The sequence below is a fragment of the Olea europaea genome, chromosome 13 (assembly GCF_002742605.1).
Source record: "Olea europaea var. sylvestris chromosome 13, O_europaea_v1, whole genome shotgun sequence".
Lineage (NCBI taxonomy): Eukaryota > Viridiplantae > Streptophyta > Magnoliopsida > Lamiales > Oleaceae > Olea > Olea europaea.
This window is the reverse complement of record NC_036249.1, coordinates 21,797,876-21,825,692: the sequence shown is the minus strand read 5'-3', so window position 1 is coordinate 21,825,692 and position 27,817 is coordinate 21,797,876. Positions and strand designations below refer to the sequence as shown.

At 34.0% G+C, this 27,817-nt stretch overlaps 2 protein-coding genes across 2 annotated transcripts; both read right to left on the bottom strand.

Moving 5' to 3' along the window:
- Positions 1 to 6,038: 6,038 nt before the first annotated feature.
- On the bottom strand, positions 6,039 to 7,719 carry LOC111408551 (probable xyloglucan endotransglucosylase/hydrolase protein 25). Its single transcript, XM_023038297.1, has 4 exons — positions 7,625 to 7,719; positions 6,510 to 7,347; positions 6,295 to 6,395; positions 6,039 to 6,203 (listed from the first exon to the last, which is right to left on the bottom strand). Exons 2-4 carry the CDS (start codon positions 6,679 to 6,681, stop codon positions 6,039 to 6,041), a joined length of 438 nt encoding a protein of 145 aa, XP_022894065.1. The 5' UTR covers positions 6,682 to 7,347; positions 7,625 to 7,719.
- Positions 7,720 to 20,983: 13,264 nt separating this feature from the next.
- LOC111408550 lies at positions 20,984 to 26,736 on the bottom strand. The gene is made up of 4 exons (XM_023038296.1): positions 26,695 to 26,736; positions 25,321 to 25,689; positions 22,860 to 23,228; positions 20,984 to 21,481 (listed from the first exon to the last, which is right to left on the bottom strand). Exons 1-4 carry the CDS (start codon positions 26,734 to 26,736, stop codon positions 20,984 to 20,986), a joined length of 1,278 nt encoding a protein of 425 aa, XP_022894064.1.
- Positions 26,737 to 27,817: the final 1,081 nt, after the last annotated feature.

Genomic DNA, 27,817 nt, shown 5'->3' with positions numbered 1-27,817 from the left:
ATAGACTTGTTTTATAGATAAAATCATCTATGGAAAAATATCTATTCTAATTTTCAACTCATTTAAAAGTTTCAAAAATTTAGACTTAGGCTTTGTTTCCAAAAAATAAAATAAAATAAAATGAACAGTGATTTAATATCATTTCAATCACATTTTTCAATAAAATAATATTATATGCAAATTCAAAATTTTTCCTCATTTTTTTAACCATACTTCTCCATCAATCTATTATTCCAAAATACACAAATACACACTTAACTTTCATCTTTACCCGACTTACAATTTAGTAAACAATTTTATTTAATAAAAATAACAAAATTAATAATCACGTGAATGATTACATTTATTTTTCATGGAAAGTATCAATTTTTCATCCAAATTCCTACCTGGGGTGTTTGATTGCTATATTTTTCCATGGAAAATATTTTCCAACATTTGAAAATATGCCTAATTTTCCTTATTTTTAAGGAAAATATTTTCTTTAGGTAGAGGTGATTTTTGTTTTCTTCAAAACAAGGAAAACATTATCTTTTCTAATTGATATTTTTTATGTCTATCAAACACACTCTTAAGGTAATTTCTGTATATTATTGGAATCGTACGGCACATGTTAAATGCTTCGAATGTAATAGTAAAATTGTGAGTTATTTTTGCACGCTTATCACTCATCAATACAATATTAGGAAAATGTAATGCTTAAAACATAAATGTGATTAAGTACTAATGGAAAAAAAATTATTATAACCTTCGGATCCCAAATTGATTTCGATTAAGAAGTCTCAGCTTTCAAAACTAAATTAAAGATAGCAACATTAAAACGCAATAAAGAAAAGTAGCATCAATAGAATTTATCAATTGTCACGTCTAATGTAGCTCGAAAATTTATGTTTTGTGGGACTTGAAATATCTAATTTATTTCAAAAGTTTCATTTTCTGATTTTTTTTTTTTTTTAACCCAATTTTGTAATTCTTACTCAATTTGGGAGAATTTATTATTCTGGTTTAGACAATGTTTATAGGTGTTTATTAATTTATGCTTGCAGTATTGGGTTACAAATATTAAATGAAAAGGCTGATGTACCAATAGAAAGTAATGAAGTTATAAATAAATGTAGTACGTAGAATTGAAAAGGGAAAAATAATAAGTGCCAGCAACAAGATATTACAATGCATTCATATTGGTCATTTATGATAATCGTGTGATTATTTGACAATGTTTGTGTGCATAGCTTTTTGATCTGAGTAGTTAAGAGTGAAAATCTAAGAGCTACATTATACGTACAGAATGAGGACTCATAGAGGCTGTACAAACTACACACAAAGAGGGGAGGTCGGCATTTTATGACAATTTTTTATCATCTGTGGGACCCGTGTGGGGCCAACCTCATGGGTCTGCTCTGTAGGAATTCTGTGAAAAACTCCTCTGTACATATGATTTTTCTCAAAATCTAATTCGATCCATGCACAAGAATTATCGTTTTTTAATTGAAAGATCCAATGTCGAGATAATGCACACGTTGAAACAAGAAAATAGTTATGCATGCCATCCAGCTAATATGAGAGAGATGCAAGGAGGAAGTATGATCAGATTAGAGAATTCATCGAAATCAATAAATCTTTTACTTTTGTAAATATAAATATGACAAGAGTTACTTTTGTTAGTAGTTAGCAAGTAATTTTATTTTTTCAACTTACCAGAAAAAGATCAAGAAAAATCAAAAAATAAAGTAAGCACGTGATTTCCTCTCCATACGAAAGTTACTCCCACTTATCGCTGCATAATTTCACATAACAATAGGTTTCTATAACATCAGCATAGTGACTTCACAAGTGTTACTTTTAATTCATTCACTTTGCTAGTCTAATAATGCATTATAGAGTTAGGGATGGCCAAAAAAAAAGAAAAAAAAAAAGGTTCAACCTGATATCCGTGGGACCCCACCTCGAATGGGGTGGGGGTTACCTGCCTAATCGGGGTAAATGGGACGGGTTTGGGGCGATGGTCATTGCCCCGAAGCGGGTACCGGAAACATAGTTTCCGCCCCGCTACTCGTCTCGTTTAAATTTAATTTCAAATTTAAGTTTTTATCAAACAAAAATAATATATTTATTATCATTTTTAAAGAGAACATAAGTTGTGTTTAACAAATTGGTAAACAAGTAATAATATTACTAACTAATGACATAAAAAATAAAAAAATAAAAACGAAAAAAATAAATGGGGCGATAAATGGGGTAGATGACCACCCCTCCTCACCCCGATTCCACCCCGTCTTGCTTTAGTCGGGTATGAGCATGTGGTAAGATAACAAAAATATTTGACGGGACAAGGGTGGGAACGGCCGACCCATCCCATACCCTCTCCGTTGCCATCCCTATATAGAGTTATTAAACTAGTGATTGAAAAGCATAGAGAGAAGAATTCTTTATCATCTTCATAAACAAGACATAATAGATAATATAAAAAACATGCGAAAGAACTATTGTATAACTTCATTTCCTAGAATTAGGATAAACAAAACCTAATGTAATAAAATGCGGTATAAACCTAAAAGAACAAAAAATTCTGGATATAAACAAGTTTCTTGAATTGCCACTTTCGGCTCGGTAAGATCGTGTTTATTATTTTATTCATCTTTGTATATATTGCTATCCAATATAATGTACCAAACGTATCCGAATTCACTAGCACATTATTGTTACCTATTGCTTCTGCAACCATTATTGTGTAGATATTGTTGCAAAAACTTGTGCTATTTGATGGTTAGATGTCATTATTTCAAATTCAATGCAATATATATGGATGTACATGCCATTGAATGACCTACCCTTCACCTTAATTGTCTTTTGCCAATTTAATAACTCATTTGGTGGGAATTAAAATTAGAGTTTAGTAGATTTTGATGAAAGTTTTTGAAATATGTGGTTGAAAAGTTGTAGAATCTATGAAATATGTGGTTAAAATTAATTGTTTGATTTTAATTTAGATTAAAATTTGATTTAAATCAATATCAAACAGGTGATCAATATGGGCCTCCAAATCCAAATGAAGCTTGGACCTTAGCAGAGAGGCAACAAAATAGGCTTGACAACAGAATGGGTGAGCCCATTTAGAATTTATACTTGGCCAAAAAACATACCATCCCTGCTAAGACATTTGCAAAATGTCCATTTTTATCTAGTCATTTGCAAAAAAGTCCATCATTGCAAAATGTCTAATTTGGAAGAATTTAGACCAAAATATTCTTATTAACAATTTATAATTCCACACTAAGACAAAAAAATGGACATTTTTGCAATATTGTTATTGGCCAATAAAATTTTGATACATAACCTGTCATATATATTTCAAAAAGTATACATTTCAAATCGCAATAAATGCTACGTTTTTCATTGATTCAGAATGTCGATAACGAAATTTTTAAATGTAGAGAAATGTCATGCTCAAAATGAAATGTCATTCTAGGCAAATGAAACGGTGTTCAAATATTGAGAATGACATATGAAATGTCGAGAATCATTATTTTAATGTAACTTCTCATGGAAGCTACTTCTCAAAATTCATGACAAATTGATAAAAAAATCAAATGTCAAGAACGAGATTTAAAATGTGGAGAATACCATTTCAAAATGTAGCTTTTCATTAAGGGTATAATAGACAAGTTTGCACTAAATTCAAATGAGTGAACACTTTTCAGCTCATACCCTTAAAATTGGACATTCTCATACTTGTTCTATCGAAACATGTAGATAAAAAGTCGTTTGAATTTTATAAACATAAGCCAAACATAGAGTAAGCCTCTGTTTGCTTGAGGTTAAAATCAGTTTTTTAGTAGATTTTGATAAAAGTTGATGAAATGTGTGATTATAAAGTTGTGGATCCTACAAAATGTGTGGTTAAAATTAATTGTTAATTTTGGGTTAGATTAAATCCTGAATTTTAATTTCTACCAAACGGGGCAAAGTATACTTTTACATTTGATTTGTATTGTATTGTCCAATACGATGTATTCTATTTATTGTATAAAGATAGACTTAATAATATTCGATTTAATTCCTTATATTGGCTAATTCTAACATGTATGATACGGTAGATATCCTTGGATCAATTTAGTTTACATTTTTATTTCATGGATAAAGATCAAATAGGAAGTGTGAGCAATTTGGGCTACGACTTAAGGCTAAAATGCCTCGTCTAAATCTCTCATATGTACAATTTACCATTATTATAAGATAAGAATCTTGTATAATTGGTTTCACTATTAACATTTGATTAATAATTGACAAACTTTTTATACTTATTATGTTACATGATTATTTCTCTAGAAATATTGAACTATATGTATTTTGTTTCTAATGGGAGATAAAAAAAATTCTAAAACACATGATACTCGGAAGTAATTGAGAAAATTAATAAGGAAGACGTGAGATAGAGAAGATAATGTACTATGTTGCATTTTTTACGCAATGTCATTAGTCGTCCAATTGACAAGTAGCGTATAGGTATATTAATCATGTACAACACATGCACAATGTTTTTGAGTCTATGTACTCCACCTAATTCGTCCTTTTTTTAAAAATAAAAATAAAAATAAATAAACAAATGTATATATTAGATGAAAACCTGTAATGATAGAAAATATATTGTAGCGAAAATCCCTCGATAAATCTTGATTCCGAGCTCAGAAAATAATCAAACGAACATCGATTTATCTCGACTCGACCCGAAACTTTCGCCTTCACTTTGGACTGCCCAAACTCTCTCAAACCCCACAAAGGAGAAGGGTGGTGGTATTAGCAATCCACAAAGGTATGAAGAGGAAGAAGAAGATATCACGATGGTTGAATCTTACTCACAACTTCACATGGCTTCCCTCTCTCTCGGCTACCTCTGTTCTCTCAACTCTCCTCTCCATTGCTACAACACACACACCCCACAAAAAAAAGGGCTAGGAGATAAATACATATATATAGGTTAGTTTAGGTCACTCCAATTGGGACTAGAGTTCACTAAGAGGGCTACCAATTAACTTAAACTAATGGGCCAATATTCAACTCCATATTAATCACTAAATGGTCCAACTAACCAAATAATCATCCAACCCAAACCGGAGCCACCCAAAAGTATAGTTCGTCTTCGAGCCGAGCCAAGTCCATGGTGTCGATAAATAATTCGACAACTATTTTAAATCATCACCCGGATTATTGGGTATCAAAAAATCCAACAATCTCTACCTTGATACCCAATAATCTGTAAGCAACCAAAACACACAGTTTATACTTGCACAATCAAGGTAATCCAATAAAATTGGAATAACAGACATTACTTCGTGTTTTGAATCGAAACACATACCATACTTGCTTCATGCACTCACCAGGGCTAAGGTAAAAAATAACCAAGTAGAAACAAGTATTCACAATGAACAAATAATCATGCGATGAAGATATATAGGATAATACACACACAGATCTTTTCAAAATCACGTTTACACAGAACCACAGATTAACACCTAGTTAATCAAACCACAGTCAACCACATATGCAACACATGCATAAATGACCCCATGAAAGAACTCACTACACTTATCCTATCCCATTTGGTGTTACTCCCACCTCGAGAACACATATCTCCTCTCATCACCAACAATGCTCACTAAACCAGTCACTTAACTCATGTCTAATTGGGAAGTCACAATAAATCCTAAGCTCTTGGGATAATCCTCTATCACCACATCACTTCTCCCAACCTACGTAAATAATGAGACTCCACCTTACAGAAGTGATAGAAGTGTCTCTCTCACACTCCACCTGTACAGGATCTCTTTCACAGATAAAGGATTCTACACATTTGATCACATCTCCACTTGTGATCCAAATATCACACTCTACATCCCTCATGCATATCAACAATGCACATCTAGGCATCTATACTTCACCTTACCAAAAGACATTCAACTCACTGCTAATGCATCTCAAACTTACTATGGCAAATCAACACCTTTCGGTGATCACAAATGTTACTCCAATCACCAAAAAATTCACAAAGAAAGTGGCGAAGGTGGCTCAAACCATAGATAAAATTGCTGTTCTCTGCCAGCATGTCCTAGTGTATAAACATTTGTATGGACGGTGTAGGGTTGTCCTGATACGTTACCTAGAAACTCGAAATCGATCTCGTCGTGCTTGTCACCAGTCGAAGATAGCTGCCAAAATTTCGAAAGATGACATTATGAATCGATCGTTTTCATATTGAGCAGTTTCAGGTACTATTGAATTGAAAGGCAATGAACTTACATAGAACGCCGTGACTGTTCCGGCAGAATTCCCGGGTGCTAGCTTTATTTGCATCTCGATGCTTCCGAATAGAAATGATTTATTCGACACCATGCAGGAACCTAAAATTCCGAAAGACCAAATAAATACTTTCTCTAATAGTTTAAACTTTTCGAAATTCGACACAAGTTCATTCATGAGTGCACACACAGGCATGAAAGGAAGAATTCACTCACCGGAATATCGATCCAAGACGAGTACTGCATCGTCTCCATTGCCCAGAAACGCAGAATGTCGAGTACCCCAGTTTATGTACATATTCTTCACGAAAGTGCCATAAACTAAACTTGAATGGAATCCGAAGGCAGAGATGCATAAAGCCATGGACAAAAACAGAAATTTTGTCATTTTGACTAAATTCAAATTCTAGTACGTTTTTTATTGCAATATATTGTCTATATATAGCTTATAACAAACAAGTAATGCCTTCCCGACATGATCCCTTTAATTTGTTGTCTGTCATAATATAATATATAGTTTTCTATCATATCTGGATTTCGAGATCATAGTTTAATGATTTAGTTCTGACCAACAATGTTAAAATAACAAATTTTTTACAATTGATACGAGGATTAGTAATCTTTTAAATTTCATTAAAGTTAGAATCAGTCATATAACAACTCAAGCTCTTAGAAATGGTACATTTAACTGTAATTTTCAACACCCCGCATCGAGTACAAGTAAAATTCATTTTCCTTTTTCTTTACTGAAAAGTCTTATACGTGCATAATTTTCTTTACGTAGATGACGGAGAGACAACATATCTATTTTGTTCAAGTTTAGGATTTGAAAAATGAAGTGATTACAATGTAGCCTAGCTGTGACGCGGTAGGAGAGATATACGTGCCTGAGACTAACAGAGATATGATTAAGGGAATATTCAAGTAATTTAATGATCCATAGACGTGCACACCTTAAGATTTTTCCTTCGAAACAAAACTTCATTCGAGTGTTTATAAAGAGTGACGAAATAAGGCATGTTTGGCCGTGCTTGCAAAAGTAAGCATATGGTTACTGTACAAATAAGTCGAAAAAGGCAGCTTAAAATGGGGATCAAACATGCTAATACCTCCCTGTGAAATAAGATTAATATAGGATTTTAGTATCTTGTTTGCAACACTGTTGACAACTTCAAAAGAAATTCGATACAGTGGAATTCGTTTTAAAATTTTGAAAATTTGTCATTTGAGAATTGGGAGATTTGTTATTCTCGTGATTGTTCATGTAGCGGAAATCCTTCGATAAATCTTGATTCCAGACTCAAAAAACAATCAAAAGAACACCGGTTTACCTTGGCTCTGACCCGAGACTTTTGCCTTCACTTTGAACTGTCCAAACTCTCTCAAACCCCACAAAAGAGAAGGGTGGTGGTATTAGCAATCCACAAAGGTATGGAGAGGAAGTAAAAGATATCGCAATGGTTGAATTTTACTCACAACCTCACATGGCTTCCTTCTCTCTCGGCTGCCTCTGTTCTCTCAACTCTCGTCTCCATTACTACAACACACACACACCACAAAAAATGGCTGGGAAATAAATACATATATATAGGTTAGTTTAGGTCACTCCAATTGGGCCTATGGTTCACTAAAAGGGCTACCAATTAACCTAAACTAATGGGTTAATATTCAACTCCATATTAATCACTAAATGGTCCAACTAACCAAATAATCATCCAACCCAACCCCGAACCATCCAAAAGTGTAGTTCGTCTCCGAGCCGAGCCAAGTTCATGGTGTCGATAAATAATTCGACAACTGCTTTAAATCATCGTCCGGATTATTGGGTATCAAAAAACCCAACATATATGTTTATGTTTTATACCTAAGAATACGACGAGCTCATAGAATGCTCTTAAGACACTACTTTAACGCCTCAAAGCGTATTCATAAAACAAGTAAGAGAGGAAAAATGATAGACTTTTATCTTACACTCCCATAAAATATTTCACATACATGAAATACAAATAAAAAAATATAATACATGACATGCATGAGATTGATATTTCAGAATTGATCACAAGTAACTTTTATTTTACAATCGTTTGTTTCTTGTACCGATTAGTTTTCTATTTTTATCATTGAATAGTGTTTTGTCAATGCATTTCAAATAAAGATAAGGTAAATAAGTCCCTCAACTTATGGTGAAATTTTATGATAGGCCTTGAACGCTATTTTGCTCTTTCATTTTGGTCATTTGAATAAAATTCCTTCATCCAACATGATTTTTAAAAAGTCAAAAATTGATTATGAATCTAAGAATCTATTTTTGAAAATAATTTGATAAATTTTTGAGAACGCTTCGTCTGATTAAGGAGTTTTGGAAGAAGTTGACATTTATGTGATTTTTCCTCAAGAAACCATTCTGCAAAAAGCATAAGCTTTGCCTAATAGACCCTATAAATTTGACAAGAGTAAATAGTACAAAACGTTCATACTTTTCAATATTATTGTGAAAAACGTCACTATCTTCCATTTTTGACATTTTCGCCCTTGTTTTTGCCTTTTATCGCTCAAAAAGGTCATTTTCATCTATTTTTGACAATTTTACACTCCTATTCAAATAAAACAAAAAGAAATGAAATGAAAAAATAAAGAGTTAATTATATCCATAGTCTCAAATTTTCAAAAAAATTACAAACCAGTCATTATATTCTTATCTTGACCTCCTGCTTTGTATCTACACCCAAAAACAAACAAACTTTCAAATTTTGAATATTTAACATTTTTGGTGAAATTTCAACATGTAAATGCATATTCAGAACCCTGAATCTATAAAACTTGACTTCCAATTTACATTTTTTTTAGTCATAACATTACATATTATTTCGAGGTCACAGATCATTCAAATTGCAAGTCATATTATATCTATGGGTCACATATGTTACAGTTTATCGATCATAAACATCTAATTTTTGGTCATGGAGGCTTAAATAGTTGGTCACAGATGCCCCCACCCGTCACTGTCACCACAATTATCACCATCAACAACACAACAATGGTTCGACACCACTGTCTCCAAAACCACCATCACCTCACCAATATGAGCATCACTGCCCTTGCCACCACCATTATGAGCACCACCGTGCCGATAACACCACCACATCGTCACGCCCACAACACACCATCACCGCACCACCCACAACACACCACCACCACCATTTCCTCTATCTCTATTTACACCACACCCAACCACCACTCCTACCAAAAAATCCACAAGTCCACCACCACCACCTAAAAAACGCAATAAAACATGTCGAAAAATCACACCAACACCACACCACAAACACCACCGGACATAATAACACCACAACACGGTAGCCACCACATCATATTTGAACCCATTGTGAAGCGACGCTATTCACAGAGCTTTCGTCACAAAACAACATCTCTTTAACCCAATCAGTGCTCGAAGGCATCGCGACGAGCACAGTCCCAGGCGCTGCTCTGAGCTATGGCTTACAAAAATCCGAGCAAGACGTATCTCCAGCAGCGTCTACTTCCGGCTCATCTTCGCGCAGTAGCAGCGTTCCTGGGCAAAGGTCAACCTTGCGCCTTTTGTAGCCTCCGCCACTCTTCTTTGCAGTGGCTCCGGTATCACATCGGAATCGGCGTCGTCGGTGACTGATCTCTTGTGGCGATTTGTTATAGAGAGAAGGAAGAGATTGTAGAGTGAGAAAGGAAGTGACGGAATTGAATTGGGGAATTGATTAGGGCTTTTAATTGAATTGGTTGAATTAACTATATATAATACCTATGCTTGCATAGATAAATTTCATCCCTGAACTTTGAATTTGAACTTTTAAATACCTAGTTTTATGTAATTTTCACATTGAATAATACAAGATTTAAACTAAATTATCATCTAACAACGTATTAATACGTCCTAAAAGACCCAACCCCAAAACGTAATTCAATTTCAGATAACAAACCCTCATCAACTTACAAAAATGATATGGGTTTCAATAGAGAACCTCCGCTCGTCGTCTAAAAATTTTATATACATGATCAATTGAAGTTTCGACTGACTCGCTTCCTCTTCTATAGTAATCTTCATCTCTTGCTTAGCCGTTATTTGCTTCCTTTTCATGCTGTAAGCTCTCGGGCGCACACAGTAATCCTTTGATTTTTTATTTTTTTTTGGCCAGTTAATATGTTGGGTTATTTGTTTTTATTCTCTAATTGAACGATTTTAATTTGTATATGATTTTCTTGCTTGTTGGATAGTATGATTCTGTTGCTTAATTCATGATTGTAAGAGTAAATTAAAAAGCCCGAATCACAAGAAACATTAGAATACTCCAAAGTTATCGCCTTTTAATTTTATTTCACACCTTGTTTAATTGTATTGTCAATATTTTATTTTTTCAGAATAAATTATACTTGCTTTCTTGTGGGCAATAAGCTGTAAAACCATAGATTGACATTGGTTTAATTGGAATATAAAAAATAAAAAAAAAAATGCTGTACTTGAGAGAACATGTTTTTAAACAATTGATAGATTGTTTACTATTAGGCAGTGCCAGTGCGATGAGCACTGCACAGGTTTCTTTATGATGTATATAGGTTTCCTTCAAACTACAATAACAAAGATTTATCAGATTTTATCGGATGCTGTCAAATAATACTGAAGCTTGGTTTTTGGTAACACGAAATATACTGAGATTCTTCAAGTGCTTCTTCTGGTGCTAAAGCAGGTATGTAGTCGTTGAAATACAAGCAATCAGAGTTGCAAATGAATGAATCTAATGCTGATTTTATTTTTATTCCAGAACCTTAGCAACTATTGTAAGAAATTGAAAATTGCCGCAATTCTCCATTCAGTGATCAACATTTGTGGAAGGGTTTTGCCAATCAAGTGATTTTGAAGAGAGACAAGCATCTATTTTTGCTTTCTAGCAGATATGATTGAATTTTGGTTGAAAACTGGAGAGAGAATTGGAACTGGTGGGTGGGGGTGGGGGGTGGGGAAGAGTTGTGAATGAATGGTGAAAATTGAGGTAGTGAAAGAATTTTGTAAAGAGAAATGTGTGGGGCCACGATCAGAATTGAAGAATGAATATAGTTGGAAGTAAGTGAAAACGAGAGTTGTGTTTGAGTTGCTCTAAAATCCATGAATTTGAGTTGTGTTTAGAGAAAACGAGAGATATGTTTGAGTTGCTATAGAATCCATGAATGTAAAAGACTCATATAAAGAAGCTGCTGGACAAGCAGAACAAGGACTATTGAAGGGCAAATGTGCTAAAAAAATTTATTCTATGTTTGGTTTTCATTAAAATCTGATTTTGATTTAAGTCAAAGTAAAAAAAAAAAAAAATCAATATTAACCACATCATTCATGGATCTCACAACTTTTAAACCACATATTTCAAAAACTTCTATCACAATTTACTAAAAAAAATCTAATTTTAATTCCCACTAAGCATCCTCTTAAAGTGTGTTTAGATTGTTGCCTAAAGAAGGTTGTAAAGCAAACTAGAAGAACATTTTCAATTGAAATAATTTTTTTTAATTTTTGAATGCTTTTTGAGGCTTGTGACTATTTATAAAATAGTGTCAAATGTATATTGATGAGGTTTTGTGGCTAATTATGTTAAGAACGTGATTATTGGTACTACATAAATGGATGATACTATTTCACCGTTTATCACTTTTTTGAGTTTGTGGCATTTTTTTTTATTTTGTCACTTTTTAGGTGTTTGGCACTTTTTATTATCCGTTACTTTTTTTACTTTGTGTAACTTTTTTAATTTGTGTCATTTTTTTTTATATTCATCGCCTTTTAAAATTTCTGTTACTTTTTTTAGTGTTTGTAATTTTTTTTCAATCGTTTTCTTGAAAATTTTCACTTTTTTTTTGTGAAAAATATCACTTGTTAATAAAAATGAGATCGTATGTCATTTTTTAATATAAAAGTGGCACTAACTTTATAAAAAAAAACTGACATTGTGTCACTTTTTTAATTCTACAGAATATTTTTTACTTCAAAAAAACTTTTCATACAATTTATCAAAAGACCCTTAATTTTAAGGATACTAAAATTAGCCTAGAGAATCATCCCAACTTAGTCCAACGCAGCCTGCTTTTGAGTTGGCTCGTCTGATGAGACATGGTACCAATAGTGGGGCGAGAAAAACCACGAATATTCGGGACATATTTTGAAGATGTTTGAATAATTTTCTAGAAATGTTGTCTAAATAAAAGAGCTGACATAAAATAACTTTCTCGAAAAACTCTTCTTCAAAAAACAAAAAACTTATCCAAATCAACCTTTTGTCTTCTACAAGAAGCTAAAGCTATTCCAAAGAGGCTTCACTAGTTTTACCTCAACAACCTTAACTTGCATCCAAGATATTAATGTTAGCTTGATGCCCATTCTTCGAGTTCTGTTTTGTAAAATCACATTATGAATTGATGTTCGTCTATTTGCGTGTTGCACTTTGAATTGATTATCTAAGGTTCCATGATCATATATGATGTCAAAAATTGTATACTCGATGGATCGGGTATAGTAAGACACAATTCGTGATGTGATCAAAATTATGTCGTTCACAATCTGTACATAAAGTTGGATGCTTTATGTTGATAAGATTGTATTGTTCTTATTAAGATTTGTCTAGATCTTGAAATAGAAACAATAATGTGTTTTGATGCACATTGAACGGGACCGCGTAGATGACTCATTTGTGACCATTCGAAATGAGACTCTACTTGATTATCAAACAAGTCGCCTAAATCTTGAGTGAGTAATGTACCTTTGATTGTTAGTTCAAGTTCTTTGAGGTACCAATGAGTGAAATCTTAAATAGAAGATTGATCTCAGTGTTTTGGGAATCGAGCAGAAACAATTAGAGATCATATACTTACAATAGTGGAATCTATTAATCATTGAGATGAGACGATCGTCACTCTAAGGTATTTTTCTAGGCAAATTGAACAGTAGGTCGACGATGAGATCGTTGGACTTTACATTGTGATTTGATCACAACGAATTTACCGTATGAAAATGGTACTTAGAGGGTAATACATGTTGAAGGGCAAAAACAGTCATTTTGCCAGTTTCAACATATTGGCGGTCAAATAGGGGTTGACTTATAGAATGATAATTAGAGGATATTGTTATGGATCATGATTTACTGCTATAACTATCACTCGACTCGAGAGTGCAATCTCCATTTTTTGGTAGAATAAATCGGGATTAATAGATGTATCTCAATTGGTCAAGAGTTGATTCAATTGGAAACATTTATTGGAGCTTGGGTCATGTGAAACCGATTAGGTCCCTCTTTTAGCTCCAATAAAAGGTATGTGATTTAATTGGTCTACTACAATAAGATCCAAGAAAATTTGTGCAATTTCCAATCCCTAATGGGGCATTATAAATATGCATTTTTTGGCATATTTTCATATGAGAATTAGGGTTAGGCACTTTTCACTTTCTTGAAAAGAAAATACACTTAGTGGAGAGCAAAGAAGAAGATCTAAGGGAGAAAACAATTGGTTAGGCTATTAAAAACTCTTTCAAAAGGTTATCATCTCCCTCTTTTATGTGTGAGGATTTTTATAATCCAATGATCTCAAGGTTACTAAGATCTTTTTATTCATATTGTTTTAATCTTCAAAGAAAAATTAATTTTCTATTTTGATGATTAAATCTATTAACCAACAATTGATATCAAAGCCAAGGTTATTATAACCCTTGAGTAGGATTAAAATTTTTAAATCCTAGTGTAATATGCATTTTAGTTGGGAGGTGTTAGGATATTTGATTTTGACATATTTATACTTTAAATATGTTTAATGTTATTGTTGATATATTTGTAATCACTTTTGGCCCTAGAATTTTTTCTACTTACTATAATAATTAATTGATTTTTTTTTTTTTTTCTAGAAATGTTGTAAGTCATAAGACACTAGCTTTTTTGCATTTTTTTTTATCTTCATTTCTACACTTGTATTTTGGGGAAGAAACATGTTCTTATTGTTGTTTTGGTTGAAGAAATGTAAAGAGAAAAAGAAACAACAAAATGCAAGAAAAACCAAGAAGCACCTCAACTGGACGGCGGCGGCAGCCATGGTTGCCGTTCGGAGCAGCGTAACAGCAGCAGCTACCTCACGGGACAGCTGCTGCTTTAGCAGTTGGAGGGACGCCTGTCGGCTGCTCTTTTGGGGTCGCCGATGGAAGTGCCGTCGCCAGAGTAGTGTGTGCTTTGGTGGAAGTGTGTTTTCTTGCTAGGGTTTGAAAATTAGGGTAATTTAGATTTTTTGGGCCTCTCTTTGATACTTGGGCCAATGTTATTGGATAATGACTTTATTGGTTTTAAGATTTGGGTCTAAAAATTAAATTAACCATATTTTTATGTTACATGAGGTGGACTACAAAGAAGATTAAAGAATTGGATTGGGATGTGGCCCAATGTAATTCTTTTTACTCATGTTGTAATTTAAATTCTTAGGATGGACCATTAGTGATTATTATTCATTTAGTTATCGCTTTTACGACTTTGTGGATGGATGAATGTTTAAGTATTATCGCATGTCATGTAGATTAAATGAAACAATACATTTAAATATTTTTTTTATCATTCTAAATTAATTAGAGGTAGTTGAAAAATATTTTATATAATTAGTGCCATTATTATTGTTTATATTTGGCGGACTAATTAAGTGAAAATCCAACAATGCAAAATAATAAGTGGGAGAGGGTTTATAGGCATGTATAAACCTACGGCCTCCTCCGTCATCCAATTTTTTTATTAAAATATGTATGTTTAGTATCGAATTATATCAGTCTCCCTATAGGAAAACTACGTTATTTTAGATTAACTGAAATTAGATCTAGTAATAGAATTTATTTAAAATGAAATAATGGAATGATCATCCTATAGACGACATCTTATATATTTCGAATATCTTAAAATTATTGATGGAGGTTATTACACTTATATATGAATTTTTTTGGGGAGACTTCATATAGAAGATTTCAACAAAATTATTCATAGACCAAATAAGAATCAATCCTCATTTTCTTGTGGCATGAGATGCCTAGCTCAATAAAACGAGTGGGAGGGTCCCAACCTTGCCAACAACTATATTGACTTCCTATAGAGGGCGTGTTAAAGGTTGTAAGGGTTTAAGGTTTTTTTATTACATATATAGTTTTGGGTTTATAGATATTCATATACATGCATCATACAAAGATTATTGCTCATTTTATTAATACGCGAATCGTTAATTTTACAGAAAAATGTCGCTTATTCCATTATTAGAGATACTTAACAAAAATCAACTTCTGGCAGAAAACTACGTTGACGAAAAATGAATCTTAATATTGTTCTTACCGCTAAAAATCATAAATTTGTGCTGGATGAAGATTGTCCCGAAACCTCTAAAGATGACTCCATGGAATCTCAAAAGGCTGCATATGAAAAGTGACATCATTCTGATGAGATGGCCCGTTGTTATATTTTGGCATCAATGTCAAATGTATTACAACAGAAACATCATAATATAGAAACTGCTTTTGACATAATGGAAAGTCTTCAAGAGATGTTTGGACACAAAGTCGACAAGCTAGACAAGCCTCCATTAGTGCAATTATGAACACACGCATGAAACTCGACACATCTGTAAGGGACCATATGTTAACCATGATTGGTCACTTCAACGCTACAGAGGTTTTAGGAGCTGATATTGATTCTGAGACGCAGATTGACATGGTCTTTAAGACTCTTCCTGAGATGTTCTCACAATATATAGTTGATTATAATCTATACAAGATGGACATGTCTTTGACAGAATTAATGAAAGAGTTCCAAAATGCTGAAATTGTTCTAAAGGCTAGAAGTGGAAATGTTTTGACTGTTACAGCTGGACCCTCTCATTCTAAGCCTTCTGGTGGCAAAGGAGGAAAAAAGAGGAAGAGGTCAAACAAAAAGCCAGATAGTAAGTCAAAGAGGAAGAAAACTATTGCCGATGAGAAACCAAAGGGAAAGTGTTTTATTTGTGGACAAAAAGGTCATTGGAAGAGGAATTGCCCGAATTACCTAGCTAAGGGGAGTACACTCTTAAGGTTGGCACAGGAGCAGTGGTATCTGCCAAAGCTGTTGGCACTTTTACTTTATGTTTTAAGAATCGTAGGCATTTGATATTAGATGATTGTTATTATGTTCCCGAACTTACACGAAACTTGGTTTCCATTGCACTTTTATATCATGTTGGTTATTCGGTACTTTTTACCCGTTCTACTGTGGTTATTAACTTGAATAATTCTGTTATATGTTCGGGTCATATGATTAATAGTTTTTATGTCTTAAATCTTATGATTGGCTCTATATAAAATACTATTGCTAAGAAAAGAAAGAGGTCGTCTAGTACTAATGAAACTCTCTTATGACATTTTAGATTGAGTCATATCAATCTAAATAGGATTTAAAGATTGGTAAAGGATGATCCTTTAAATGAGTTAGAGGTGGAATCTATACCAAATTGTGAATCTTGTATAGAAAGAAAGATAACCAAGAGGCCCTTTAAGGCTAAGGGAGTAACAGCTAAAGAGGTTTTGGAATTAGTACATTATGATGTTTGTGGACCTATTAGTACTCGGGCTAGAGGAGGATACGAGTACTTCATCACCTTCACAGATAATTACTCTAGATTTGGATACATATACCTTATGTCTCACAAATTCGAAGCTTTAGAGAAATTCAAGGAGTTTCGGATGGAAGTTGAGAAACAATTAGGTAAGAGTATCAAGGCCCTTCGATCCGATCGAGGTAACAAGTATCTATCCCAAGAGTTTAAGGTCTATTTATCGAATAATGAGATATTATCCTAATTGAGTGCACCAAGAACTCCCCAACAAAATGGTGACTCGGAAAGAAGAAATTGAACTCTTTTAAATATGTTAAGATCAATGATGAGTTATTCCTCATTGCCTATATCCTTTTAAGGATATGTACCACAAATAGCCATTTATATCTTGAATTTGGTACCATCTAAGTCAGTTCCCAAGATACCTCTTGAATTATGGAATGGGCGCAGGCCCAATTTACACCACATTCGGATATGGGAATGTCCAGCACATGTGCTAAAGGGAAAGTGGATAAGATGGAATCAAGATCGGATGTTTGTTTCTTTGTAGGATATCCAAAAGGAACGAGAGGTTACTTTTTCTATAATCCTCTTGATAAGAAGGTATTTGTTAGCACAAATATAACCTTATTAGAGGATAAGTATATAGAAGAATACAAGTCTACTACTAAGATTCTATTGGAAGAGATGTTAGAACATGGTTCAAACAACTCAGTTCCAGATTTTCGCATAGAATCTAATAGTGATGACTTGGAACCTCCTGCTGAACCGATGGTTGTTGATGAAGCAAGTGAGCAAGTGATGCCCACAGGGTTTCATAGGCAAACAGAACCAGAGGTAGTAGAGAAAGAGGCACACATTGTTGTATCTTCACATGTCCCCTTAAATGGGGATAATGAGGATCTTGGTACTAACCAAGGACAGGATCAAGCAGTGGGAGGAGAGGAAGGACCTTTGGTCAGACTGGACAATCAGGCACCTTCAACCATTACTAGTAGTGGGAGGGTTGTAAGACCACCTTCTAGGTACTTGCTCTATGGAGAATCCTATTAGACGATCTCTACTGAACAAGAAGAATATCCTACTTCGTTTAAGGAAGCAATGGAGAATGTAGTCTTTGAATCATGGAAATCTGTCATGAACTCAGAAATGGAATCTATGTATTCCAACAAGGTTTAGGATCTTGTTTATACACCTAATGGAGTAAAGCATATAGGGTGCAAGTGAGTCTATAAAAGGAAAAGAGGTATAGATGGGAAGGTTGAAACCTTCAAAGCAAGGCTAGTGGCCAAGGGTTTTACCCAAAGAGAATGCATTAACTATGAAAAAACCTTCTCATCGGTTGCTATGCTTAAATCTATTCGAGTTCTTTTATCCATTGCCACTCATTATGATTATGAGGTTTGGCAAATGGATGTCAAGTCAGCATTTTTAAATGGACATCTTGAGGAGATCATTTATATGATGCAACCTGAAGGGTTTGTGAAAAAAGGCCATGAAAGGAAAGTTTGCAAGTTGTAGAGGTCCATTTATGGACTCATGCAAGTGTCCAGATTTTGGAATATAAGATTTGATCAAACCATCAAGATCTATGATTTTGAGCAAAATCTGGATAAACCTTGTGTGTACAAGCGAATACAAGGGAAGAAAGTAGTTTTTCTGATTCTTTATGTAGATGACATTCTACTCATTGAAAATGATGTAGGGACATTGTCATTTGTAAAGAAATAGTTGTCACAATAGTTTGATATGAAGGACTTGGGAGAAACTAGTTATGTTTTGGGAATCCGTATTTTAAGAGATAGGAAAAATAGAAGGATTGCATTATCCCAAACTTCATATATTAACAATATATTGTCCAGATTTGCAATGCAAAATTCCTAAAAAGGACAACTTCTTTTTAGACATGGAATTCATCTATCCAAGGAGCAGTCCCAAGAATGCAACGAAGATAGATTACATGAGAAATATTCCTTATGTTTCTGCTGTGGGAAGTCTCATGTATGCTATGTTTTGCACTAAATCAGATATTTGTTATGCAATGGGTATTGTTAGTCGTTATCAGTCTAATCCAAGACCAGAACATTGGGTAGCGGTGAAGCATATACTCAAGTATCTTCGGAGAACGAGAGATTATATGCTTGTCTATTTTGGACATGATCTGAATAATATTGGATATACTGATTTCGATTTTCAATCTGATCGTGACTCTAGGAAATCTACATCGGGATCAGTATTTAAATTGGGAGATGGAGCTATGGTATGGAGGAGTATCAAGCAATCTTGTATTGCTGATTTCACCATGGAGGCAGAATATGTAGCGGCTTGTGAAGCTGCTAAAGAAGCTGTATGGTTTAAGAACTTTTGGATCTTGATGTGGTACCTTTGGCAATAGGACCCATAACGCTTTATTGCAATAATAGTAGGGCGGTTGCCAATACTAAAGAACCCAGGAGTCATCAGCGTGACAAGTACATTGAGAGAAAATATCACTTTGTTAGAGAGATTGTTCATCGACGAGATGTGACGGTTAGTAAGATTGTATCAGCAGATAATCTTGCGGATCTGTTCACTAAGACCTTACCAGCTAAGGCTTTTGATGGGCATCTTAAGGGAATGTGTATTCTTGATATGTCATACATACTCTAAGAAGGACAACTGGGAGATTATTAGCTTGATGCCCATTCTTCGAGTAGTATTCTGTAATATCATATTATGAATTGACGTTCGTCTATTTGCGTATTACACTTTGAAGTGATTATCTAAGGTTCCATGATCATATAGGATGTCACAAATTGTATACTCGATAGATCGGGTAAGTAATACACAATTCGTGATATGATCAAAATTATGTCGTTCACAATTAGTACATAAAGTTGGACGCTTTATGTTGATAAGCTTGTATTTTTATTATTAAGATTTGTCTAGATCTTGAAATAGGAACAATAATGTGTTTTGATGCACATTGAACGGGACCGCGTAGATGACTCATTTGTGACCGTTCGAAATGAGACTCTACTTGATTATCACACAGGTAACCTAAATCTTGAGTGAGGAATGTACCTTTGATTGCTAGTTTAAGTTCTTTGAGGTACCAATGAGTAAAGTCTTAAATAGAAAATTGATCTCGGTGCTTTGAGAATCGGGTCGAAACAATTAGAGATCATATACTTACAATAGTGGAATTCATTAATCATTGAGATGAGACGATCGTCACTCTAAGGTATTTTCCTAGACAAATTGAACCTGAGCTCAGTAGGTCGACGATGCAATCGTTGGACTTTACATTGTGATTTGATCACAACGAATTTGCCATATGAAAATAGTACTTAGAGGGTAATACATGTTGAAGGGCAAAAACGATCATTTTGCCAGTTTCAACATATTGGCGGTGAAATGAGGGTTGACTTGTAGATCGATAATAAGAGAATATTGTTATTGGATCATAATTTGCTTCTATAACTATCACTCGACTCGATAGTGCAATCTCAATTATTTGGTAGAATAAATCGGGATTAATAGATGTATCTCAATTGGTCAAGAGTTGACCCAATTAGAAACATCTATTGGAGCCTAGGTCATGTGAGTCCGGTTAGGTCCTTCTCTTGGCTCCAATAAAAGGTGTGACTTAATTGATCCAATACAATAAAGTCTAAAAAAATTTGTGCAATTTCAAACCCTAATAAGGCATTATAAATATGCATTTTTTTGACATATTTTCATATGAAAATTATGATTAGCCACTTTTCATTTTCTTGAAAAGGAAATACACATAGTGAAAAACAAGAGAGAAGATTTAAGGGATGAAGCAATTAGCTAAGCTATTAAAAGCTCTTTCAAAAGGTTATCATCTCCCCTTTCTATGTGTGAGGATTTTTATAATCCAATGATCTCAAGATTACTAAGATCCTTTTATTCATATGGTTTTAATCTTCAAAGGAAAAATAATTTTCTATTGTGATGATTAAATCTATTAACCAACAATTAACACATAAATAACAAATTTGTAAAAGTAAAGAATTTATTATTATCATTTTCTTTTCTGAAATTTTATGTCTTCACACACTGTTTGTAGATTGCTTTGCCTTCTGACTTGGGGTTCCTAGTTCCACAAGCATGGTCAGCAGGGCTTCACACATTTCACAGGCATCCGGTTTACTAGGGTCCCTCTTCCAAGATGAGTACACCATCCACACATGATCAAGTTTCCAGTCAGATTTAACCACAACCGAACCTGGAACTTCCGCATCACGGCATGTCACAAGACCATCGCTCTTCTCCCCGTATCTTAATTGCAGATGGAATGCACAGAGCGCCATGGCAGCAGAAACTGGAACCATAACGGGCACCTTACGCCCTGCTAGGACAGCATTTTCAGCACAAGGAAGCCAGGGAAGTTCTGCATGTGCAATGTGGGACATTGAGGCAAAAACACCTGGTGCAATATTTGCTTCAGAATGGAATGAGATGAGAGGAATGTCGTCAGGAAGTTTATGTTTTCCTATGAATTCCTTGCGTTTTTCATACGTCAAATCCTCCAACGATCGTATATCACCCTACATTAAAAATCATGATTAAAAATCTTCATTCGGTTTCTAAAATCTTCACAAATGAAGTGTAAGATATGATATGATTTTTCTTTAACAAGTTTAGAGAAGTATAGGATATCCAAATTTCCTGGAACACAGATTAAATTCAGTGTAGTCACATAATTCCTGAAGGAACTGTGAGGGACCATTTCGAAGTATTATATTGGGTTAATTAAACCAAATTTCATTGAAGTTTTGAGTAGTTAAGCTAATGGTGATGCAATATTATAACAGAGATTATTATATGTAGTTTCTAATTTTGATGCTATTTTAGGAAACTTAATTATGTTTGATTTAACTGCTTTTATTAGTAATTTATTTCTTAGAATAGAATATTTGAAACTTTATATAAGGAGGTTTGCGACAACCTGATTATATGAATAAAGATTGATTTCACTTTGCCCTCAATTCTTCTCTCTTTTCCCCTTCCTTTCTCCTCTTCTCTTTCCTTTTCCCTTCTCTTATAATTCTTCAATGGCATCCATGTCAAATGGTCACTACAGTGTTTCTTTCTTCTTTTCTTTTTTAATATATACGATAGTAGTTACTCCATTTTTCTATTGTTAGAATAATGGTCACTCGTAAAAAGGTTCAAGTTAAAAATCCGCCAAGTCAACAAAATTAGGGAGTTGGGAATTGTGGATTAAACATGCTTAGACGAGAAAACGTAATGTGACTTTAATTTTGACATATTTTTTTAATTTAAATAGATAATAAACCCACCCCTTATTAGAAACTTGAAAGAGTATTACCATAAAAATGTTCTATTACCACAGAATAACTTCAGTGACAATTGGCTCAGCTATCTTGATTAGCTTATATACATGGACCTCAATATACATAATTACAAAAACGATAAAAGAAAGTGTGAAAATAGTGATCTGTCATAAATTAATTCTTAAAAAATCACAAGTATATAAAAACTTACAATGAGTTCACCAGACAATTAGCCCCTGTTTGTCTCCTTTTAAAACAAAACTCTTTAATTCTCATACTCGTTTTCAACAATACATTCACACAATAAAATATTTTATACGTGAACTCAAAACTTTTACCTACTTTTTAACCACACATTATCCAAAAAATCACTATTGAAAATATCATTTCTTCTTAATAATGGCAATCAAATAGGGGCTTAATTAATTTTTTTTCCCTTCAACATTGTAGGTTAACTAGATAACTCGGACCACATTTCCCCCCTCAATAGCTAGTTTCAAGTTTGACTAAAGTTGGAAGGTCGCAGAAGGTGTAAGCCAACCACCACATTATGCTGTATAATTTCCCATCTTCTTTAATGAATCAACCAATATTATGAGTTTTGATCATGGGAAAAGGAAAATGTTACCTTAATCAGTTTGCATATTAGAAACTCCATGATTTTACGGGTTTCCTTGTCAGCCACTTGGCCTTCGCGGAGAATATCAGACGCTATAGGCGTACCACCATAAGGACTCTGCACCAATGCCAATCCTCCAACTTTATCCTTTAATTCGTGCGAATAAATTGACAAAGCAGCTGCAGCATCAACACCACCTTTGCTGTGACCAAGCAGCATTATGCGTTTTCCTGACCCCCAGAATAGCTCCTCTAGGTGAGATAAATCTAGATCTGTGGGATATCTTCGGGAGGAGGAAAAAAAATGTATTAGCACCTGCGTGGCGAAGACCTCAAATTCTCCATTGCCAACAACGTAGAAACATTCACCTTCTCCACCCTACCATATACAAATAATTACGCTTACAGCAACAGACTTCTATTGGCGTGCAGGCTGAAAATCCAAGACTTGACAGAGACATGTAGAATTCATCTATCATAATGCATATGATGCAAGAGAAAGAGACATTTTGTAAGGAGACAAGCCCATATTGAGATAAGTGTTACTAATCTCTAAGTATGAAAGCTACAAGCACGAGCATTTTACTTTTAGTTATGTCTACCATATTTGAAACAAAAGCTAATGCTTACAAAATGGACCAACATTGAGTGATGATCTCTAACTTAGAAGATAGGAGATTTATATCTCAAATTTCAGAATCAGAGGTTGACCTACGAATTTATTTCCGTCATGGGTTTTACATAAAATCCAATCCACATATCCTTCAATCTGGTTCATCATTTATTATAATATAGCCATCCATGCCTGAAGCTGATGCTTGTTTATATAGTGCAACTCTATACAATACATTTAAAAAGTGCACAAAGAATAGTAGTTTCTGGAGTCCTTTCTGCAGAAGAGCATATTATAGGCAATGATGCAAAGAATGTATTGAGACTTGAAGCACCATCTTAAAATGTCAATCTAGTTAAGAATAGCCCAAACACTTATATGTTGATTAGTATTTGTACTTGACCGACGAGGATTAAGCCTTTACATGCTTCCGCAAGATGGTGGATTGTTTGAGTGATATTCAAATGCTCGTTTGAGCTTTAGAAGGATTAAATTGCTTGCTTGAGTTTAGTAAGCTTTTATACCATATTAAGCCCCCGTTTGAGTCACATTATTGTAAAAATAAGAATGAAAAATATAGCTATTATGGACCCCACATAAGAGATAAATAGTCAAATATGATGGTTTGACGTGATGGATAACGGTTATATTTTCTAATTTAATGAAGAACTAATAGGGCTCAAACAGGGCCTAAGACTTTGAGTTCTATCTAAAAATGTCAACTTTGTTAAAAGAGTAGACCATTTTATATTTAATTGATGTAGAATTTACCCATGTGAGTTGTGAGGAAACTTAATTATGTTTGATTTAACTGCTTTTATTAGTTATTTATTTCTTAGAATAGAATATTTGAAACTTTATATAAAGAGGTTCGCGACAACCTGATTATATGAATAAAGATTGATTTCACTTTGCCGTCAATTCTTCTCTCTTTTCCCCTTCCTTTCTCCTCTTCTCTTTCCTTTTCCCTTCTCTTATAATTCTTCAATGGCATCCATGTCAAATGGTCACTACAGTGTTTCTTTCTTCTTTTCTTTTTTAATATATACGATAGTAGTTACTCCATTTTTCTATTGTTAGAATAATGGTCACTCGCAAAAAGGTTCAAGTTAAAAATCCGCCAAGTCAACAAAATTAGGGAGTTGGGAATTGTGGATTAAACATGCTTAGACGAGAAAACGTAATGTGACTTTAATTTTGACATATTTTTTTAATTTAAATAGATAATAAACCCACCCCTTGACTATTACCATAAAGAGTATTACCATAAAAATGTTCTATTACCACAGAATAACTTCAGTGACAATTGGCTCAGCTATCTTGATTAGCTTATATACATGGACCTCAATATACATAATTACAAAAACGATAAAAGAAAGTGTGAAAATAGTGATCTGTCATAAATTAATTCTTAAAAAATCACAAGTATATAAAAACTTACAATGAGTTCACCAGACAATTAGCCCCTGTTTGTCTCCTTTTAAAACAAAACTCTTTAATTCTCATACTCGTTTTCAACAATACATTCACACAATAAAATATTTTATACGTGAACTCAAAACTTTTACCTACTTTTTAACCACACATTATCCAAAAAATCACTATTGAAAATATCATTTCTTCTTAATAATGGCAATCAAATAGGGGCTTAATTAATTTTTTTTCCCTTCAACATTGTAGGTTAACTAGATAACTCGGACCACATTTCCCCCCTCAATAGCTAGTTTCAAGTTTGACTAAAGTTGGAAGGTCGCAGAAGGTGTAAGCCAACCACCACATTATGCTGTATAATTTCCCATCTTCTTTAATGAATCAACCAATATTATGAGTTTTGATCATGGGAAAAGGAAAATGTTACCTTAATCAGTTTGCATATTAGAAACTCCATGATTTTACGGGTTTCCTTGTCAGCCACTTGGCCTTCGCGGAGAATATCAGACGCTATAGGCGTACCACCATAAGGACTCTGCACCAATGCCAATCCTCCAACTTTATCCTTTAATTCGTGCGAATAAATTGACAAAGCAGCTGCAGCATCAACACCACCTTTGCTGTGACCAAGCAGCATTATGCGTTTTCCTGACCCCCAGTATAGCTCCTCTAGGTGAGATAAATCTAGATCTGTGGGATATCTTCGGGAGGAGGAAAAAAAATGTATTAGCACCTGCGTGGCGAAGACCTCAAATTCTCCATTGCCAACAACGTAGAAACATTCACCTTCTCCACCCTACCATATACAAATAATTACGCTTACAGCAACAGACTTATATTGGCGTGCAGGCTGAAAATCCAAGACTTGACAGAGACATGTAGAATTCATCTATCATAATGCATATGATGCAAGAGAAAGAGACATTTTGTAAGGAGACAAGCCCATATTGAGATAAGTGTTACTAATCTCTAAGTATGAAAGCTACAAGCACGAGCATTTTACTTTTAGTTATGTCTACCATATTTGAAACAAAAGCTAATGCTTACAAAATGGACCAACATTGAGTGATGATCTCTAACTTAGAAGATAGGAGATTTATATCTCAAATTTCAGAATCAGAGGTTGACCTACGAATTTATTTCCGTCATGGGTTTTACATAAAATCCAATCCACATATCCTTCAATCTGGTTCATCATTTATTATAATATAGCCATCCATGCCTGAAGCTGATGCTTGTTTATATAGTGCAACTCTATACAATACATTTAAAAAGTGCACAAAGAATAGTAGTTTCTGGAGTCCTTTCTGCAGAAGAGCATATTATAGGCAATGATGCAAAGAATGTATTGAGACTTGAAGCACCATCTTAAAATGTCAATCTAGTTAAGAATAGCCCAAACACTTATATGTTGATTAGTATTTGTACTTGACCGACGAGGATTAAGCCTTTACATGCTTCCGCAAGATGGTGGATTGTTTGAGTGATATTCAAATGCTCGTTTGAGCTTTAGAAGGATTAAATTGCTTGCTTGAGTTTAGTAAGCTTTTATACCATATTAAGCCCCCGTTTGAGTCACATTATTGTAAAAATAAGAATGAAAAATATAGCTATTATGGACCCCACATAAGAGATAAATAGTCAAATATGATGGTTTGACGTGATGGATAACGGTTATATTTTCTAATTTAATGAAGAACTAATAGGGCTCAAACAGGGCCTAAGACTTTGAGTTCTATCTAAAAATGTCAACTTTGTTAAAAGAGTAGACCATTTTATATTTAATTGATGTAGAATTTACCCATGTGAGTTGTGCTGGATACCTTTCCTTTGGAGAGTTCATTTATATAGAGAATCAATTCTCAATACAATGTTGATTACAAGCTAAATTGGGCCTAATCTGTGATGGATTTTCTACCATCTACTGCTAACATATCTAACTAAGGAAGGTAGCTAATTAGCCATTAACAACTTACATATCTAACTAAGGAAAGCAGTTAATTACAGACATTTACAAATCATGCCATGACAAGAATATCACTGATATTCTCCCTCAAATTGATGCTGGTGAAAGCATTAATATGCAATCATGAACTATCGAGGATGACAATGCTCGTCCCCTGAAGAAGAGACCTAAATCATGGTAAACATCTACGAAAAATAATGACAACGAGAGAACTAAGAACAAACAAATAGTGTAGAAACAGCAAGAGCCACTCCAGAAAGCTTACCATCCAAAGAAGGATTTTCAAAAGAAATTCAAAAAGTGTGCAAACCACACACAATGAGTTCTAAACTCAATTGAATATATAACTTGTGTTCTAACAAAAGCTCTAACGGCCAATGCACCGGCTAAAAATCCAACAATATATCGTTGGCCAAGATGCAACAATTGAAAGATATCCCGCTAAACAACCTACACCAAAAACGCAAAGACGATCCTCCTCGAGAATCCAAAACCAACCAAGAAAAATATTGAGATACCAAGAAGATTGGTCTCGCCATGCAAAAAACCCAATCAAGAGAACGAGAAAAATTCTACGGAACTGGCTCTAATACCATGTCAATTGTGCTAGATACCTCTCCTTTAGAGAGTTCATTTACATAGATAATTAATTCTCAATAAAATGCTGATTACAAGATAAATTGGTCCTAATCTGTGGCTGATTTTAAGCCATTTACAACTTATACATCTAACTAAGGAAAGTAGCTGATTACAAACATATTTAGAAATTATGCCACGTATATGACTAACAACCCATACCCTACAAGATGGTGACTCGTTTAAAAATACAAATCTTGATATCTGAAAGTTTGAAAAAGCATAAAGCCTGTTGAAGTAGCTACTTTTTTAAACCCACATTTCATGGTTCACTAACTTCTATCAATTTTATTTACTAAAAATTCACATTAGACAGGCTCTT

Excerpts from the sequence above, each read along its gene's own strand:
- LOC111408551 (XM_023038297.1), bottom strand. The coding sequence starts at position 6,681 with ATGACAAAATTTCTGTTTTTGTCCATGGCTTTATGCATCTCTGCCTTC. Across the intron at positions 6,396-6,509 it reads CGTCTTGGATCGATATTCCG|GTTCCTGCATGGTGTCGAAT; the intron begins GTGAGTGAATTC and ends TCGGAATTTTAG. Across the intron at positions 6,204-6,294 it reads GAACAGTCACGGCGTTCTAT|CTATCTTCGACTGGTGACAA; the intron begins GTAAGTTCATTG and ends AAATTTTGGCAG.
- LOC111408550 (XM_023038296.1), bottom strand. The coding sequence starts at position 26,736 with ATGAACTCTCCAAAGGAAAGGTATCCAGCACAACTCACATGG. Across the intron at positions 23,229-25,320 it reads TAATATGCAAACTGATTAAG|GGTGGAGAAGGTGAATGTTT; the intron begins GTAACATTTTCC and ends TGTATATGGTAG. Across the intron at positions 21,482-22,859 it reads TAATATGCAAACTGATTAAG|GGTGATATACGATCGTTGGA; the intron begins GTAACATTTTCC and ends TTTTTAATGTAG.